Below are 20,889 nucleotides of genomic sequence, written 5' to 3'. Positions count from 1 at the left end.
TCCTCTTCCCAGAGAGGTGTTTATCTCTGTTGGGGCGATCCATGGAGAAGCCCGGTGGCTGATCCGATTCCGACAACATATGTTGTCATGTTTCCGTGAAACAGAGAATGTTACAATCTTTGAGGAATTTCTGGAATTTCGTCTACCTTGTTGTCAAGAGACAGGCGAGTAGAACGGTGAGCGATGTGCACGTCTACGGAGCCTGACCAGGAGGTATATATAAATAATATGACATTTGAAATGTCTTTATTCTTTTGGAACTTTTGTGAGTGTAATGTTTAATGTTTTATTGTTTATTGTTTATTTCACTTTTGATTATTATCTATTTCTCTTGCTTTGTCAATAAAGCTCTTTTAATTGAATTTAGAGAGAGAGACAGTCAGAGAGAGAGAGAGAGGGAGACAGAGAGATTGTGTAAGTGTAATTGTTTGCTGTTCATTTTTTATTGTTTATTTCACTTTTGTTTGTTTTCTATTTCACTTGCTTTGGCAATGTAAACATATGTTTCCCATGCTAACAAAGCCCATTAAATAGAAATTGACATTGAGAGAGAGAGCATCAGAGAGAGAGAAGAGAGACAGACAGAGAGAGAATGAGAGAGAGAGAGAGAGAGAGACAGAGAGAGACAAAGAGAGAGAGAGAGACAGACAGAGAGAAAGTGAGAGACAGAGAGAGAGAGACAGAGAGAGAGACAGAGAGAGACAAAGAGAGAGAGAGAGAGAGAGAGACAGAGAAAGAGAAAGTGAGAGACAGAGACAGAGAGAGAGAGAGAGATAGAGACAGAGAGAGAGACAGAGAGAGACAAAGAGAGAGAGAGAGAGAGAGACAGAGAAAGAGAAAGTGAGAGACAGAGACAGAGAGAGAGAGAGAGAGAGAGAGAGAGAGAGAGAGAGAGAGAGAGAGAGAGAGAGAGAGAGAGAACATAAACATATAAAAGGCCCCATTAACTGTCACCATATTTCAATCTACCGCTTTAATAGGCCAGAGAAAGTGAGAAGCATTTAGCCTTGGTCGGTTATTGGAAACTATGTTTTTATGTGATCCACCATTTTAAGGCATCAGAAGTTAATGGTAGACCTGGACAAATCAAAATGGCTTCCTTTGGTAATTTGACATCAGGCGACTGTTCTGTCAGCGTTATAAGGTCATCAGGGTGCAGGCGACCGCTCGACTGACCACAGGAGGCTGCTGATGGGAGGACGGCTCATAATAATGGTCGTAATGGAGTGTATGGAATGGCATCAAACACATGAAAATAATGTGTTTGATGTATTTTGATACCTTTCCACTAATTTCGCTCCAGCCATTACCACGAGCCCCGTCCTCCCTAATTAACGTAGCACCAGCCTCCTGTGTGACTGACTGTTTTGCTAATCACATTGCATCGTAAATAACGACTTGTTATTTTTTGTAGATCAGTCAGTCATTTACAATTTACCCATGACACATCACGGTTTTGATGCTCCCGAACACGGCCAGGGATTGTCAGACCATAACAATCTTACTCTGAGGTCATCACTGTGCGACTAGGCCTGAGACAGGGCTTATCAGATCATAACACACCTTACTCTGAGGTCATCATGGTGCGACTAGCCTGAGACAGGGTTTATCAGATCATAACACACCTTACTCTGAGGTCATCATGGTGCGACTAGGCCTGAGACAGGGCTTATCAGATCATAACACACCTTACTCTGAGGTCATCACTGTGCGACTAGGCCTGAGACAGCGTTTATCAGATCATAACACACCTTACTCTGAGGTCATCATGGTGCGACTAGGCCTGAGACAGGGCTTATCAGATCATAACACACCTTACTCTGAGGTCATCATGGTGCGACTAGCCTGAGACAGGGTTTATCAGATCATAACACATCTTACTCTGAGGTCATCAATGTTTACATACTCTTTTCAAAACTGTTAAACCTAAGTTTAAAACCTAACATAACACAACATTGAATACGACAGCAATTTGATACATTTCTACAGTAATACTGTATTGAAATATATATATGTATATGTAGCTGAACACCTACCCAGGTGTTAGTCTTTCAATGTCATTACCATCTATACAAAAGTGGACATCTTGGGAATAATGCTGTACTGTAAACATGGACCCAGCCAGAGATAGAGACGTGGCTGACAGAGGAAGAATAGTGACTGGGAGAGGGAGAGCCTTGGTTTCTCAAATGACTGCCTCGCCTGGTTCACTAAATACTTCTCAGATAGAGTTCAGTGTGTCAAATCGGAGGGCCTGTTATCCGGACCTCTGGCAGTCTCTATGGGGGTGCCACAGGGTTCAATTCTCAGGCCGACTCTTTTCTCTGTATACATCAATGATGTCGCTCTTGTTGCTGGTGATTCTCTGATCCACCTCTACGCAGACGACACCATTCTGTATGCTTCTGGCCCTTCTTTGGACACTGTGTTAACTAACCTCCAGACGAGCTTCAATGCCATTACAACTCTCCTTCCGTGGCTTCCAACTGCTCTTAAATACAAGTAAAACTAAATGCATGCTCTTCAACCGATTGCTGCTCGCACCCGCCCGCCCGACTAGCATCACTACTCTGGACGGTTCTGACTTAGAATATGTGGACAACTACAAATACCTAGGTGTCTGGTTAGACTGTAAACTCTCCTTGCATACTCACATCAAACATCTCCAATCCAAAATTAAATCTAGAACCGGCTTCCTATTTCACAACAAAGCATCCTTCACTCATGCTGCCTACCCTCGTAAAACTGACTATCCTACCGATCCTTGACTTCGGCGATGTCATTTACAAAATAGCCTCCAACACTCTACTCAGCAAATTGGATGCAGTCTATCACAGTGCCATCTGTTTAAGTCACCAAAGCCCCATGTACTACCCACCACTGCGACCTGTACGCTCTCGTTGGCTGACCCTCAGTACATACTCGTCGCCAAGCCCACTGGCTCCAGGTCATCTATAAGTCTTGGCTAGGTAAAGCTCCGCCTTATCTCAGCTCACTGGTCACCATAGCAACACCCACCCGTAGCACGCGCTCCAGCAGGTATATCACACTGGTCATCCCCAAAGCCAACACCTCCTTTGGCTGCCTTTCCTTCCAGTTTCCTGCTGCCAATGACTGGAACGAACTGCAAAAATCACTGAAGCTGGAGACTCATATCTCCCTCACTAACTTCAAGCATCGGCTGTCAGAGCAGCTTACCGATCACTGCAGCTGTACACAGCCCATCTGTAAATAGCCCATCCAACCAACTACCTACCTCATCCCATATTTGTTTTTGTTTTTCTGCTCTTATGCACACCAGTATTTCTACTTGCACATCCTCATCTGAACATCTATCACTCCAGTGTAATGCTATATTGTAATTACTTCGCCACTATTGGCCTATTTATTGCCTTACCTCCTCACGCCATTTGCACACACTGTATACAGCTTTTTCTATTGTATTATTGACTGTACGTTTGTTTATACTGCTTTGCTTTATCTTGGCCAGGTCACAGTTGTAAAGGAGAACGTGTTCTCAACTGGCCTACCTGGTTAAATAAAGGTGAAATAAAAATAAATAAATAATAACAATACAAATAAAACGGGAGAAGAGTACGTGGTGGAAAAAGACTGAGAGAAAGATCCAGAGCTGTAGTCTCAGAAGAGATCAGGGCTGCTCTAACTGATCATGTAATAAATCATGGTCTATCAATGAGATGAGGCTGGTCTGAGAGTGGTGCAGGAAAATCTGCAACGCTCAACAGTGGCATCTATTGTGAGAAATTTCTGTCGAAACATCAGGTTAGATGTGCATTCTGCAAGGGCATCTGACTGAACTGCACATTACAGAAGGAAATTAAACAAAGCCTCCAAACCCACTTGTGTGTAATTGTTTTTGTATTTCTGCTCAGGACCCGACGGTTATCTCCCACAGGCAGGAGAGGTAGGACTTTCACTGCTGTGCAGGAAACTGCAATCGTTAATATGTTCATCAGAAACAAAGACATAAAACTCATAGAGATTGTTGGCAGACAACATTACATTTAGAAATATTCACAATGTAAACATAACAACTATTTCTAGAGTCCTGAAACAACATCAAGTCAGGATGAAGCAGTTGTACGCTGTCCCCCTTTGAGAGGAACTCTGAACGAGTCTAGCAACTCAGGAACCAATATGAGAGGACTATAAAATACAGAACTGGTTTTGAACGAAACCAAACAGGGCAGAGACACACAATGGCATGTTAATAGGTATAATGTAAACTACTGTAATAACTCTTATGTTGCCTTGTGGATTTATTTTAGAGAGTCATGGAGATTGAAGCCAGGCAAACACCCCACATATTCATCTTTGTGGACGAGGCTGGTTTCAACTTGGCCAAAACACGGCGGCGAGGAAGGAATGTGATTGGGAAAAGAGCCACAGTGGATGTCCCGGGCCAGAGGGGTGCCAACATCGTGTCCAGCAATATCCTCTGATGGATTGCTGTTACACAAACCGCTAATTGGGCCATACAACACCGAGCGTCTCATTTAGTTCCTGGGTGACCTCTATGGAAGGGTTGTGCCAGGGGAGGAAAGGGTTGTGCCGGGTGAGGAAAGGGTTGTGCCGGGTGAGGAAAGGGTTGTGCCAGGGGAGGAAAGGGTTGTGCCGGGTGAGGAAAGGGTTGTGCCGGGTGAGGAAAGGGTTGTGCCAGGGGAGGAAAGGGTTGTGCCAGGGGAGGAAAGGGTTGTGCCAGGTGAGGAAAGGGTTGCAGTGAGGAAAGGGTTGTGCCAGGTGAGGAAAGGGTTGTGCCAGGTGAGGAAAGGGTTGTGCCAGGTGAGGAAAGGGTTGTGCCGGGTGAGGAAAGGGTTGTGCCAGGTGAGGAAAGGGTTGTGCCAGGGGAGGAAAGGGTTGTGCCAGGGGAGGAAAGGGTTATACCAGGTGAGGAAAGGGTTGTGCCAGGGGAGGAAAGGGTTGTGCCAGGGGAGGAAAGGGTTATACCAGGTGAGGAAAGGGTTGTGCCAGGTGAGGAAAGGGTTGTGCCAGGGGAGGAAAGGGTTATACCAGGTGAGGAAAGGGTTGTGCCAGGGGAGGAAAGGGTTGTGCCAGGGGAGGAAAGGGTTGTGCCAGGTGAGGAAAGGGTTGTGCCAGGGGAGGAAAGGGTTGTGCCAGGTGAGGAAAGGGTTGTGCCAGGTGAGGAAAGGGTTATACCAGGTGAGGAAAGGGTTGTGCCGGGTGAGGAAAGGGTTATACCAGGTGAGGAAAGGGTTGTGCCAGGTGAGGAAAGGGTTGTGCCAGGTGAGGAAAGGGTTGTGCCAGGTGAGGAAAGGGTTATACCAGGTGAGGAAAGGGTTGTGCCAGGGGAGGAAAGGGTTGTGCCGGGTGAGGAAAGGGTTGTGCCAGGTGAGGCAAGGGTTATACCAGGGGAGGAAAGGGTTGTGCCAGGTGAGGAAAGGGTTATACCAGGTGAGGAAAGGGTTGTGCCAGGGGAGGAAAGGGTTGTGCCAGGGGAGGAAAGGGTTGTGCCAGGGGAGGAAAGGGTTGTGCCAGGTGAGGAAAGGGTTGCAGTGAGGCCAAATCGCCCAACGTTTGTAATTGTATGGGGACAACGTGGCATTGCACCACTCCCGTGCAGAGTGGTTTGCAGCCCATCCCAGGACGATGTCACTTTTCCTCCCACCTTTCTCTCCATTCCTCAACCCTATAGAGGAATTATTCTCCTCATGGAGGTGGAAGGTTTATGACCACCATCCACATGATCAAATGTCCCTCCTGGATGCAATGCATGCTGGATGCCTGGACGTATCTGCAGAAGATTTCCAGGGATGGACCAGGCACGCCAAACGATTCTTTCCTGGGTGTATTGCCCAAAGATGACATAAGATGTGACGTGGATGAGAACCTGTGGCCAAATGCAGAAGACAGGGTTGACTAGCATTGCTACTGTATCTGTATCGGTAGATGGTGTATATGCAAATTCTTGTATACCTAAAATGACATAAGACATATTGAAGCATATTGCATCATGTCTGATTCATTCCTGTAACATAAACTGCAGTGAATTCTCAACAGAAGAGAGGTGCCATTCTTGTTTTGTAAAGACATTTTACAGAAGACAACACTGTGTAGTGTTGTTAGTTAGGTCGTTGTTCTATGAGTCACAACGTGTTCTTGTTGGGTGACAACCGTTGCTAGTGTTCTGGAAGAACGAGTTGATCTGAGACGTGTATGAAGTGTTTTGGGTAGTTTTAGTGTATTTTGAACGTGAAATGAACTGCCGTGCCCAAGACGAAAGTGGATTAGGAGAACTGTGTGAAGAGTTTTGAAAAAGTGATCTAAGTATTGAGAATTGGGTCCTAGCGATTGTAAAAAACACTGTGAATCAGTATTTCATTATAGAATAAGACTAACACCTTTTCACGTCATTGACCAAAGTGGATGTAACAAAGAATGAATCAGAAATGCAGCAATTTGCTTTAAAAGCCTTTATTTTTTTTATATATCTTTGCATATAGTCATTTACTGGTGAAAAATAAAAAGTTGAAACAAAAAACAAATTCCTGAAATTCCAGATCTGCAATAACAACTACAACAAAACCCATCATCAATATGTATAATCACTCATACTGTACAGTACTGTGAGGGTCCTAGTTATAATCACTCATACTGTACAGTACTGTGAGGGTCCTAGTTATAATCACTCATACTGTACAGTACTGTGAGGGTCCTAGTTATAATCACTCATACTGTACAGTACTGTGAGGGTCCTAGTTATAATCACTCATACTGTACAGTACTGTGAGGGTCCTAGTTATAATCACTCATACTGTACAGTACTGTGAGGGTCCTAGTTATAATCACTCATACTGTACAGTACTGTGAGGGTCCTAGTTATAATCACTCATACTGTACAGTACTGTGAGGGTTCTAGTTATAATCACTCATACTGTACAGTACTGTGAGGGTTCTAGTTATAATCACTCATACTGTACAGTACTGTGAGGGTCCTAGTTCTCATCACTCATACTGTACAGTACTGTGAGGGTTCTAGTTCTCATCACTCATACTGTACAGTACTGTGAGGGTTCTAGTTCTCATCACTCATACTGTACAGTACTGTGAGGGTTCTAGTTCTCATCACTCATACTGTACAGTACTGTGAGGGTTCTAGTTCTCATCACTCATACTGTACAGTACTGTGAGGGATCTGGTTCTCATCAATCATACTGTACAGTACTGTGAGGGTCCTAGTTCTCATCAACATGTATAATATAATCACTCATACTGTACAGTACTGTGAGGGATCTGGTTCTCATCAACATGTATAGTACTGTGAGGGATCTGGTTCTCATCACTCATACTGTACAGTACTGTGAGGGTTCTAGTTCTCATCACTCATACTGTACAGTACTGTGAGGGTTCTAGTTCTCATCACTCAACATGTATAGTACTGTGAGGGATCTGGTTATCATCACTCATACTGTACAGTACTGTGAGGGATCTAGTTATCATCACTCATACTGTACAGTACTGTGAGGGTCCTAGTTATCATCACTCATACTGTACAGTACTGTGAGGGATCTGGTTATCATCACTCATACTGTACAGTACTGTGAGGGTCCTAGTTATCATCACTCATACTGTACAGTACTGTGAGGGTCCTAGTTATCATCACTCATACTGTACAGTACTGTGAGGGATCTGGTTATCATCACTCATACTGTACAGTACTGTGAGGGTTCTAGTTCTCATCACTCAACATGTATAGTACTGTGAGGGATCTGGTTATCATCACTCATACTGTACAGTACTGTGAGGGATCTGGTTATCATCACTCATACTGTACAGTACTGTGAGGGATCTGGTTATCATCACTCATACTGTACAGTACTGTGAGGGTCCTAGTTATCATCACTCATACTGTACAGTACTGTGAGGGTCCTAGTTATCATCACTCATACTGTACAGTACTGTGAGGGATCTGGTTATCATCACTCATACTGTACAGTACTGTGAGGGATCTGGTTATCATCACTCATACTGTACAGTACTGTGAGGGTCCTAGTTATCATCACTCATACTGTACAGTACTGTGAGGGATCTGGTTATCATCACTCATACTGTACAGTACTGTGAGGGTCCTAGTTATCATCACTCATACTGTACAGTACTGTGAGGGTCCTAGTTCTCATCAACATGTATAGTATAATCACTCATACTGTACAGTACTGTGAGGGATCTGGTTATCATCACTCATACTGTACAGTACTGTGAGGGTCCTAGTTCTCATCAACATGTATAGTATAATCACTCATACTGTACAGTACTGTGAGGGATCTGGTTATCATCACTCATACTGTACAGTACTGTGAGGGTCCTAGTTATCATCACTCATACTGTACAGTACTGTGAGGGATCTGGTTATCATCACTCATACTGTACAGTACTGTGAGGGATCTGGTTATCATCACTCATACTGTACAGTACTGTGAGGGTCCTAGTTATCATCAACATGTATAGTATAATCACTCATACTGTACAGTACTGTGAGGGTCCTAGTTATCATCACTCATACTGTACAGTACTGTGAGGGTCCTAGTTATCATCACTCATACTGTACAGTACTGTGAGGGTCCTAGTTATCATCAACATGTATAGTATAATCACTCATACTGTACAGTACTGTGAGGGTCCTAGTTATCATCACTCATACTGTACAGTACTGTGAGGATTCTAGTTCTCATCAACATGTATAGTATAATCACTCATACTGTACAGTACTGTGAGGGTCCTAGTTATCATCACTCATACTGTACAGTACTGTGAGGATTCTAGTTCTCATCAACATGTATAGTATCATCACTCATACTGTACAGTACTGTGAGGGTCCTAGTTCTCATCAACATGTATAGTATCATCACTCATACTGTACAGTACTGTGAGGGTCCTAGTTATCATCACTCATACTGTACAGTACTGTGAGGGTCCTAGTTATCATCACTCATACTGTACAGTACTGTGAGGGTCCTAGTTATCATCACTCATACTGTACAGTACTGTGAGGATTCTAGTTCTCATCAACATGTATAGTATCATCACTCATACTGTACAGTACTGTGAGGGTCCTAGTTCTCATCAACATGTATAGTATAACACTCATACTCTACAGTACTGTGAGGGTCCTAGTTATCATCACTCATACTGTACAGTACTGTGAGGATTCTAGTTCTCATCAACATGTTCTCCCTGCATTTGGCCACAAGTTCTCATCAACGTCACGTCTTATTTCTTCTCTGGCGTTGCATCTTGTAAAATATCTTCTGTAATGTCTTATCCAACCCTGGCCATCTTTAGGAGAAGTGTCCCGCGTTCATGGACATCTGGTCATGTGGATTGTGGTCATAAACCTTCCACCTCCACGCAGAGACAGACTCCTCTATGGGGTTTAGGAAGGGGGAGTATGGAGGCAGGAACAGTACTGACATCCTGGGATGTGTAGTAAACTAGTCTGTGACTGCAGCAGAGTGGTGGAATGCCTCATTATCCCACACATACGAAGGTAGGGGAGTTTCTTGCCCCTCTCTCCTCCGCTGGCACAAGTCGATTATTCAGGTCATCCAGAAAATAAATGAGCCTCTCTGTATTGTAGGGGTCAATGAGTTGTTTGTGTAACAGCAAGCCATCATTGGACAGTGCTGCACACGTTGTGATGTTAGCTCCTCTCTGGCTTGAGACATCCACGGTTGTTCTCTGTCCAATCGCATTTCTTCCCCTGTTGAGTGTTTTTGCCAGGTTGAATCCAGCTTCATCCACAAAGATGAATGTATGTGCAGTTTGCCTGGCTTCCATCTCCATTACTCTGTAAAATACAGGAAGTCCACAGTTTCACAGTACTTTACATTATGCATCGCTGTGCATGTTATAAGGGCACAAGGCGAGACCCAGACGCAGACACGGGAGGCAGATGGTTTGAGTCTTGATATTTATTAAACAATCCAAAATGGGTAGGCAAGAGAATGGTCGTGGACAGGCAAAAGGTCAAAACCAGTTCAGAGTCCAGGAGGTACAGAGTGGCAGGCAGGCTCGAGGTCAAGGCAGGCAGTATGGTCAGGCAGGCGGGTACGGAGTCCAGAACACAGGCAAGGGTCAAAAACCGGGAGGACTAGCAGAGAATAGAAGCAGAAAACGCTGGTTGACTTGAAAAACATACAAAACGAACTGGCAGGAAACACAGCGATAAATACACTGGCACAGAGAGACAGGAAACACAGGGATAAATATACTGGCACAGAGAGACAGGAAACACAGGGATAAATACACTGGTACAGAGAGACAGGAAACACAGGGATAAATACACTGGTACAGAGAGACAGGAAACACAGGGATAAATACACTGGTACAGAGAGACAGGAAACACAGGGATAAATACACTGGGACAGCGAGACAGGAAACACAGGGATAAATACACTGGGACAGCGAGACAGGAAACACAGGGATAAATACACTGGGACAGCGAGACAGGAAACACAGGGATAAATACACCAGGGATAATAAGCAACACCTGGAGGGGGTGGAGACAATCACAAGGACAGGTGAAACAGATCAGGGTGACACATATGTACCCTGTTTGGTTATTGAACAGACGTCTTACCTGGACATATTGATACCGGAGTTCTCTCTCACGTTCACCGTTTCTCCCCAAGGGTACAAGTGCTTCATCCTAATTACATGTTTCTCTGGGACTCTGGCAACTGTCGTCGAGCTGACCGTATTCACATTCCCAAAAGTCATATTGTCTGCCAGCACTCTGTCCCGAATTTCCCGCAGTTTTATTGCCATTGTTGCCAATTACCATGGCAACAATTTCCTGCGGATCTGATAATATTCTTCCTGTGGGAGGCAACCTTTTGGATCCTAATGAAAAACACAAACCAATCAATATATTTCAAAATGTCAGTACATGTAAAAATGTGAACATACTGTAATGTGTAGTTCAATTATCACTGGACACATCTCACCTGTTGTTTTGCCGGAAGATTCGTACTATTGATGCAACTGTTGAACGCTGGTTGGTTCCTTTAAACCGGCCTCTCTCAAAGAGAGGTTTACAACACGGTCAATAATTGTGGCCCTTTATCTCACCAGAGACCAACCGCTCTTGGTCTTCCTCTCCTTTGTCCTCCACACATTCTCCCTCTCCCTGTCACTCTTCTTTCCCCGCCAACCTGTCTTCCTCTCCTTTGTCCTCCACACATTCTCCCTCTCCCTGCCACTCTTCTTTCCCCGCCAACCTGTCTTCCTCTCCGTTGTCCTCCACACATTCTCCATCTCCCTGCCACTCTTCTTTCCCCGCCAACCTGTCTCCCTCTCCTTTGTCCTCCACACATTCTCCATCTCCCTGCCACTCTTCTTTCCCCGCCAACCTGTCTTCCTCTCCGTTGTCCTCCACACATTCTCCCTCTCCCTGCCACTCTTCTTTCCCCACCAACCTGTCTTCCTCTCCGTTGTCCTCCACACATTCTCCATCTCCCTGCCACTCTTCTTTCCCCGCCAACCTGTCTCCCTCTCCTTTGTCCTCCACACATTCTCCATCTCCCTGCCACTCTTCTTTCCCCGCCAACCTGTCTTCCTCTCCGTTGTCCTCCACACATTCTCCCTCTCCCTGCCACTCTTCTTTCCCCGCCAACCTGTCTCCCTCTCCTTTGTCCTCCACACATTCTCCATCTCCCTGCCACTCTTCTTTCCCCGCCAACCTGTCTTCCTCTCCGTTGTCCTCCACACATTCTCCCTCTCCCTGCCACTCTTCTTTCCCCGCCAACCTGTCTTCCTCTCCGTTGTCCTCCACACATTCTCCCTCTCCCTGCCACTCTTCTTTCCCCACCAACCTGTCTCCGTTGTCCTCCACACATTCTCCCTCTCCCTGCCACTCTTCTTTCTCCACCAACCTGTCTTCCTCTCCTTTGTCCTCCACACATTCTCCCTCTCCCTGCCACTCTTCTCTCCCCACCAACCTGTCTTCCTCTCCTTTGTCCTCCACACATTCTCCCTCTCCCTGCCACTCTTCTTTCCCCACCAACCTGTCTTCCTCTCCGTTGTCCTCCACACATTCTCCATCTCCCTGCCACTCTTCTTTCCCCACAAACCTGTCTTCCTTGATCCATGTTTCCAAACTAAATCATTCCCGAAGCCGTTGTCTTTTATGGGATTTTGGTAACGAGCCTAAAAACAGGACACTTGGGTAGGCTTTCAGCTGACTGAGTGAGCTGCAATGAGCTGTGTTTTGGAATGATTAAATATACTGGTGAGATTTTCTATCAGTTTCAATCTGGTTACTGCAGAAATGCACGACATTTGCCATCATTCTGTTTTGAATGTGTTTTTAACCGTTTTTGGACACGGTGTGTTAGCGTTTGAAAAACACGTGCTGCAAATATATAGTTTAGCAGGTGGTGGAGTACGAATGAGAACGGAGGTCATGGATTTCAGAGAGAATGTGGTCATTGAATGCATTTTGTGTGAAAGCAATGAAAAAAATGATTCACAGTTCGGTCCACATACACTTCTGTTTCGCTGACCGTGTGAAGAGTTTTGACGATGTGACCTCAGGTTTGACCAACGCATGTAACAGAACTGTAATATGTGTGTACGTTTTCTGTGAATTTAATGGAAATCACAAAGCTCATCTGCTTGTATAGGACATTTCTCAGCAACAAAAAGAGTTGTCAAATTATGATCCTACATGGCAGAATGAGACGTTCAGACATGTTTCTTAAACGTCAAAGTTTGGTTGGTTAACGTCTTTAAGGTGAAGTTGAGGCATTGACTCTGAATGGTTAAGGTTAGGCATTAACTCTGAATGATTAAGGTTAGACATTAACTGTGAATGGTTAAGGTCAGACATTAACTCTGAATGGTTAAGGTCAGGCATTAACTCTGAATGGTTAAGGTTAGGCATTAACTCTGAATGATTAAGGTTAGACATTAACTGTGAATGGTTAAGGTCAGACATTAACTCTGAATGGTTAAGGTCAGGCATTAACTCTGAATGGTTAAGGTTAGGCATTAACTCTGAATGGTTAAGGTTAGTCATTAACTCTGAATGGTTAAGGTTAGACATTAACTCTGAATGGTTAAGGTTAGACATTAACTCTGAATGGTTAAGGTTAGGCATTAACTCTGAATGGTTAAGGTTAGACATTAACTCTGAATGGTTAAGGTTAGACATTAACTGTGAATGGTTAAGGTTAGACATTAACTCTGAATGGTTAAGGTTAGGCATTAACTCTGAATGGTTAAGGTTAGACATTAACTCTGAATGGTTAAGGTTAGGCATTAACTGTGAATGGTTAAGGTTAGACATTAACTCTGAATGGTTAAGGTTAGACATTAACTCTGAATGGTTAAGGTTAGTCATTAACTCTGAATGGTTAAGGTTAGTCATTAACTCTGAATGGTTAAGGTCAGACATTAACTCTGAATGGTTAAGGTTATACATTAACTCTGAATGGTTAAGGTTAGACATTAACTCTGAATGGTTAAGGTTTGTTATAGACTTAAAACAAAAATCTCAAAATCTACTTTCTGTCGCTGGATTCAACCCAACCTTGGGCGTCTTACGCCAATCCGCCATCCTCGTCCACAACAACCTAGCAAAACCTACTTGAAAGTTTCTGTTTCTGCCCTGCTAGAGCTGCTCCGGTCAACAGTAAGTGCTGTTATTGTGAAGTGGAAACGTCGAGGAGCAACAACGGCTCATACGCGACGTGGTAGGCCACACAAGCTGACAGAACGGGGCCGCTGAGTGCTGAAGTGCGTAAAAATCATCTGTCCTTGGTTGCAACACTCACTACTGAGTTCCAAACTGCCTCTGGAAGCAACATCAGCACAATAACTGTTCGTAGGGAGCTTCATGAAATGGGTTTCCATGGCTGAGCAGCCGCACACAAGCCTAAGATCACCATGTGCAATGCCAAGCGTTGACTGGAGTGGTGTAAAGCTCACCACCATTGGACTCTGGAGCAGTGGAAACGCGTTCTCTGGGGTGATGAATCACGCTTCACCATCTGGCAGTCCGACGGACAAATCTGGGTTTGGCGGATGCCAGGAGAACGCTACTCGCCCTGATGCATAGTGCCAACTGTAAAGTTTGGTGGAGGAGGAATAATGGTCTGGGGCTGTTTTTCATGGTTCAGGCCCCTTAGTTCCAGTGAAGGGAAATCTTAACCCTACAGCATACAATGACATTCTAGATGATTTTAGCCCTGACCTCAACCCCGTCGAACCCCTTTGGGATGAATTGGAACACTGACTGCGAGCCAGACCTAATCGCCCAACATCAGTGCCCGACCTCACTAAGGCTCTTGTGGCTGAATGGAAGCAAGTCCCCACAGCAATGTTCCAACATCTAGTGGAAAGCCTTCCCAGAAGAGTGGAGGCTGTTATAGCAGCAATGTTCCAACATCTAGTGGAAAGCCTTCCCAGAAGAGTGGAGGCTGTTACAGCAGCAATGTTCCAACATCTAGTGGAAAGCCTTCCCAGAAGAGTGGGGGCTGTTATAGCAAAAATGTTCCTACATCTAGTGGAAAGCCTTCCCAGAAGAGTGGAGGCTGTTATAGCAGCAATGTTCCAACATCTAGTGGAAAGCCTTCCCAGAAGAGTGGAGGCTGTTACAGCAGCAATGTTCCAACATCTAGTGGAAAGCCTTCCCAGAAGAGTGGGGGCTGTTATAGCAAAAATGTTCCTACATCTAGTGGAAAGCCTTCCCAGAAGAGTGGAGGCTGTTATAGCAGCAATGTTCCAACATGTAGTGGAAAGCCTTCCCAGAAGAGTGGAGGCTGTTATAGTAGCAATGTTCCAACATCTAGTGGAAAGCCTTCCCAGAAGAGTGGAGGCTGTTAGAGCAGCAATGTTCCAACATCTAGTGGAAAGCCTTCCCAGAAGAGTGGAGGCTGTTATAGCAGCAATGTTCCAACATCTAGTGGAAAGCCTTCCCAGAAGAGTGGAGGCTGTTATAGCAGCAATGTTCCAACATGTAGTGGAAAGCCTTCCCAGAAGAGTGGAGACTGTTATAGCAGCAATGTTCCAACATCTAGTGGAAAGCCTTCCCAGAAGAGTGGAGGCTGTTAGAGCAGCAATGTTCCAACATCTAGTGGAAAGCCTTCCCAGAAGAGTGGAGGCTGTTATAGCAGCAATGTTCCAACATCTAGTGGAAAGCCTTCCCAGAAGAGTGGAGGCTGTTAGAGCAGCAATGTTCCAACATCTAGTGGAAAGCCTTCCCAGAAGAGTGGAGGCTGTTATAGCAGCAATGTTCCAACATCTAGTGGAAAGCCTTCCCAGAAGAGTGGAGGCTGTTATAGCAGCAATGTTCCAACATCTAGTGGAAAGCCTTCCCAGAAGAGTGGAGGCTGTTATAGCAGCAATGTTCCAACATGTAGTGGAAAGCCTTCCCAGAAGAGTGGAGGCTGTTATAGCAGCAATGTTCCAACATGTAGTGGAAAGCCTTCCCAGAAGAGTGGAGGCTGTTATAGCAGCAATGTTCCAACATGTAGTGGAAAGCCTTCCCAGAAGAGTGGAGGCTGTTATAGCAGCAATGTTCCAACATGTAGTGGAAAGCCTTCCCAGAAGAGTGGAGGCTGTTATAGCAGCAATGTTCCAACATCTAGTGGAAAGCCTTCCCAGAAGAGTGGAGGCTGTTATAGCAGCAATGTTCCAACATGTAGTGGAAAGCCTTCCCAGAAGAGTGGAGGCTGTTATAGCAGCAATGTTCCAACATCTAGTGGAAAGCCTTCCCAGAAGAGTGGAGGCTGTTATAGCAGCAATGTTCCAACATCTAGTGGAAAGCCTTCCCAGAAGAGTGGAGGCTGTTATAGCAGCAATGTTCCAACATCTAGTGGAAAGCCTTCCCAGAAGAGTGGAGGCTGTTATAGCAGCAATGTTCCAACATGTAGTGGAAAGCCTTCCCAGAAGAGTGGAGGCTGTTATAGCAGCAATGTTCCAACATCTAGTGGAAAGCCTTCCCAGAAGAGTGGAGGCTGTTATAGCAGCAATGTTCCAACATCTAGTGGAAAGCCTTCCCAGAAGAGTGGAGGCTGTTATAGCAGCAATGTTCCAACATCTAGTGGAAAGCCTTCCCAGAAGAGTGGAGGCTGTTATAGCAGCAATGTTCCAACATGTAGTGGAAAGCCTTCCCAGAAGAGTGGAGGCTGTTATAGCAGCAATGTTCCAACATGTAGTGGAAAGCCTTCCCATAAGAGTGGAGCCTGTTAGAGCAGCAAAGGGGGACCAACTCCATATTAATGCCCATGATTTTGGAATGAGATGTTCCATGAGCAGCTGTCCAGATACTTTTGGTCATGTAGTGTATCTTTAACCCTTTTCAAGTGAATTTCTCATCCCTTGTTTTGTGTTCTGATTTCAGTTGCTATGTGTTTTTATGTTGATGTGTTAATATGTTTATGTGTTTATATGTTTGTATTTGTGTGTTTATATGTTTGTATTTGTGTTTTCACCTTGAGTTTATTTTATTTTTTGTTTTGTGTGTGTGTGTGTGTGTGTGTGTGTGTGTGTGTGTGTGTGTGTGTGTGTGTGTGTGTGTGTGTGTGTGTGTGTGTGTGTGTGTGTGTGTGTGTGTGTGTGTGTGTGTGCCTGCATACCTGTGTGCCTGTCTATATGTGTGTGTGTGTGTGTGTATGTCTGCATCCCGCCAGACGTCCCCACCACCTTCCCTCCATCCACCACCCCTGCCCCCCGCCCCACCAGGCACCACCGTCCCCCTAGACCCCATATCGCCTCCTCAGAACCTACAAACATCAACAACAGAGGTATAGTACCACCTTACCCTCACCTCCCCTCCCCTCCTCCTCTCCTCCTCTCTCTTTACTGTCTCTCTGGCCTCTTCTGGCCTCTTCTGGCCTCTCCTGGCCTCTTCTGGCCTCTTCTGGCCTCTCCTGGTCTCTCCTGGCCTCCTCGGAAATGGCATCCTGTTTGTATATAGTTTACTACTGGCATCCTGTTTGTATATAGTTTACTACTGGCATCCTGTTTGTATATAGTTTACTACTGGCATCCTGTTTGTATATAGTTTACTACTGGCATCCTGTTTGTATATAGTTTACTACTGGCATCCTGTTTGTATATAGTTTACTACTGGCATCCTGTTTGTATATAGTTTACTACTGGCATCCTGTTTGTATATAGTTTACTACTGGCATCCTGTTTGTATATAGTGTATTAGATTTACCAGCACATTTTTTCCTAAGACAAGTGTTTCATATGAAAGTTGATAACAGTTGTTGCTGTAAATTGGTAGGTATCATTCTCTGCTTCCTGGGTTGTTTCACTGTTTTAATTAACGTTCTCTGCATCACAGCAGATGGATGACAGCTAATGGATGGCCAAAATCCCCCTAGTCTCTCCTGAATTACTCCTCTCTAGTCTCTCCTGAATTACTCCCCTCTAGTCTCTCCTGAATTACTCCTCTCTAGTCTCTCCTGAATTACTCCTCTTTAGTCTCTCCTGAATTACTCCTCTCTAGTCTCTCTCCTGAATTACTCCTCTCTAGTCTCTCCTGAATTACTCCTCTTTAGTCTCTCCTGAATTACTCCTCTCTAGTCTCTCTCCTGAATTACTCCTCTCTAGTCTCTCTCCTGAATTACTCCTCTTTAGTCTCTCCTGAATTACTCCTCTCTAGTCTCTCATGAATTACTCCTCTCTAGTCTCTCTCCTGAATTACTCCTCTTTATTCTCTCCTGAATTACTCCTCTCTAGTCTCTCTCCTGAATTACTCCTCTCTAGTCTCTCTCCTGAATTACTCCTCTTTAGTCTCTCCTGAATTACTCCTCTCTAGTCTCTCCTGAATTACTCCTCTCTAGTCTCTCTCCTGAATTACTCCTCTTTAGTCTCTCCTGAATTACTCCTCTCTAGTCTCTCTCCTGAATTACTCCTCTCTAGTCTCTCTCCTGAATTACTCCCCTCTAGTCTCTCCTGAATTACTCCCCTCTAGTCTCTCCTGAATTACTCCTCTCTAGTCTCTCCTGAATTACTCCTCTCTAGTCTCTCCTGAATTACTCCTCTCTAGTCTCTCCTGAATTACTCCTCTCTAGTCTCTCTCCTGAATTACTCCTCTCTAGTCTCTCCTGAATTACTCCTCTCTAGTCTCTCCTGAATTACTCCTCTCTAGTCTCTCCTGAATTACTCCTCTCTAGTCTCTCTCCTGAATTACTCCTCTCTAGTCTCTCCTGAATTACTCCTCTCTAGTCTCTCCTGAATTACTCCTCTTTAGTCTCTCTCCTGAATTACTCCTCTTTAGTCTCTCTCCTGAATTACTCCTCTCTAGTCTCTCTCCTGAATTACTCCTCTCTAGTCTCTCTCCTGAATTACTCCTCTCTAGTCTCTCTCCTGAATTACTCCTCTTTAGTCTCTCCTGAATTACTCCTCTCTCTCTCCTGAATTACTCCTCTCTAGTCCCTCTCCTGAATTACTCCCCTCTAGTCTCTCCTGAATTACTCCCCTCTAGTCTCTCTCCTGAATTACTCCCCTCTAGTCTCTCTCCTGAATTACTCCCCTCTAGTCTCTCTCCTGAATTACTCCTCTCTAGTCTCTCTCCTGAATTACTCCTCTCTAGTCTCTCTCCTGAATTACTCCTCTCTAGTCTCTCTCCTGAATTACTCCTCTCTAGTCTCTCTCCTGAATTACTCCTCTCTAGTCTCTCTCCTGAATTACTCCTCTCTAGTCTCTCTCCTGAATTACTCCTCTCTAGTCTCTCCTGAATTACTCCTCTTTAGTCTCTCCTGAATTACTCCTCTCTAGTCTCTCTCCTGAATTACTCCTCTCTAGTCTCTCTCCTGAATTACTCCTCTCTAGTCTCTCCTGAATTACTCCCCTCTAGTCTCTCCTGAATTACTCCTCTCTAGTCTCTCCTGAATTACTCCTCTCTAGTCTCTCCTGAATTACTCCCCTCTAGTCTCTCTCCTGAATTACTCCTCTCTAGTCTCTCTCCTGAATTACTCCTCTCTAGTCTCTCCTGAATTACTCCTCTCTAGTCTCTCCTGAATTACTCCTCTCTAGTCTCTCCTGAATTACTCCTCTCTAGTCTCTCCTGAATTACTCCTCTCTAGTCTCTCCTGAATTACTCCTCTCTAGTCTCTCTCCTGAATTACTCCTCTCTAGTCTCTCCTGAATTACTCCTCTCTAGTCTCTCCTGAATTACTCCCCTCTAGTCTCTCATGAATTACTCCTCTCTAGTCTCTCCTGAATTACTCCTCTTTAGTCTCTCCTGAATTACTCCTCTCTAGTCTCTCTCCTGAATTACTCCTCTCTAGTCTCTCCTGAATTACTCCTCTTTAGTCTCTCCTGAATTACTCCTCTCTAGTCTCTCTCCTGAATTACTCCTCTCTAGTCTCTCTCCTGAATTACTCCTCTTTAGTCTCTCCTGAATTACTCCTCTCTAGTCTCTCATGAATTACTCCTCTCTAGTCTCTCCTGAATTACTCCTCTTTAGTCTCTCCTGAATTACTCCTCTCTAGTCTCTCTCCTGAATTACTCCTCTCTAGTCTCTCTCCTGAATTACTCCTCTTTAGTCTCTCCTGAATTACTCCTCTCTAGTCTCTCCTGAATTACTCCTCTTTAATCTCTCTCCTGAATTACTCCTCTTTAGTCTCTCTCCTGAATTACTCCTCTCTAGTCTCTCTCCTGAATTACTCCTCTCTAGTCTCTCTCCTGAATTACTCCTCTCTACTCTCTCTCCTGAATTACTCCTCTTTAGTCTCTCCTGAATTACTCCTCTCTCTCTCCTGAATTACTCCTCTCTAGTCCCTCTCCTGAATTACTCCCCTCTAGTCTCTCCTGAATTACTCCCCTCTAGTCTCTCTCCTGAATTACTCCCCTCTAGTCTCTCTCCTGAATTACTCCCCTCTAGTCTCTCTCCTGAATTACTCCTCTCTAGTTCTCTCTCCTGAATTACTCCTCTCTAGTCTCTCTCCTGAATTACTCCTCTCTAGTCCTCTCTCCTGAATTACTCCTCTCTAGTCTCTCTCCTGAATTACTCCTCTCTAGTCTCTCTCCTGAATTACTCCTCTCTAGTCTCTCTCCTGAATTACTCCTCTTTAGTCTCTCCTGAATTACTCCTCTCTAGTCTCTCTCCTGAATTACTCCTCTCTAGTCTCTCTCCTGAATTACTCCTCTCTAGTCTCTCCTGAATTACTCCCCTCTAGTCTCTCCTGAATTACTCCTCTCTAGTCTCTCCTGAATTACCTCCTCTCTAGTCTCTCCTGAATTACTCCCCTCTAGTCTCTCTCCTGAATTACTCTCTCTAGTCTCTCTCCTGAATTACTCCTCTCTAGTCTCTCCTGAATTACTCCCTCTAGTCTCTCCTCTGAATTACTCCTCTCTAGTCTCTCTCCTGAATTACTCCTCTCTAGTCTCTCCTGAATTACTCCTCTCTAGTTCTCTCCTGAATTACTCCTCTCTAGTCTCTCCTGAATTACTCCTCTCTAGTCTCATCCTGAATTACTCCTCTCTAGTCTCTCCTGAATTACTCCTCTCTAGTCCTCTCTCCTGAATTACTCCTCTCTAGTCTCTCCTGAATTACTCCTCTCTAGTCTCTCCTGAATTACTCCCCTCTAGTCTCCTGAATTACTCCTCTCTAGTCTCCTCCTGAATTACTCCTCTTTAGTCTCTCCTGAATTACTCCTCTCTAGTCTCTCTCCTGAATTACTCCTCTCTAGTCTCTCACTGAATTACTCCTCTTTAGTCTCTCCTGAATTACTCCTCTCTAGTCTCTCTCATGAATTACTCCTCTCTAGTCTCTTCCTGAATTACTCCTCTTTAGTCTCTCCTGAATTACTCCTCTCTAGTCTCTCCTGAATTACTCCTCTCTAGTCCTCTCCTGAATTACTCCTCTTTAGTCTCTCCTGAATTACTCCT

The 20,889-nt window shown here is 44.7% G+C and overlaps 1 protein-coding gene across 1 annotated transcript in view; it reads left to right on the top strand.

Annotated features, from left to right (window-relative positions):
• The window catches only part of LOC120041343 (cell adhesion molecule 2-like), a gene marked incomplete at its 3' end in the record, with an annotated part of 59,287 nt that extends 42,500 nt beyond the window's left edge, over positions 1-16,787 (top strand). The window contains exon 5 of the mRNA XM_038986284.1: positions 16,674-16,787. Within this exon, the coding sequence (XP_038842212.1) occupies positions 16,674-16,787 (114 nt within the window). The remainder of the gene's footprint in view (positions 1-16,673) is intronic.
• Positions 16,788-20,889: the final 4,102 nt, after the last annotated feature.

The sequence above is a fragment of the Salvelinus namaycush genome, unplaced genomic scaffold (assembly GCF_016432855.1).
Source record: "Salvelinus namaycush isolate Seneca unplaced genomic scaffold, SaNama_1.0 Scaffold447, whole genome shotgun sequence".
Taxonomy (NCBI): Eukaryota; Metazoa; Chordata; class Actinopteri; order Salmoniformes; family Salmonidae; genus Salvelinus; species Salvelinus namaycush.
Note: the sequence above shows the minus strand (reverse complement) of the source record. Positions and strands in the feature narration are given on the sequence as shown.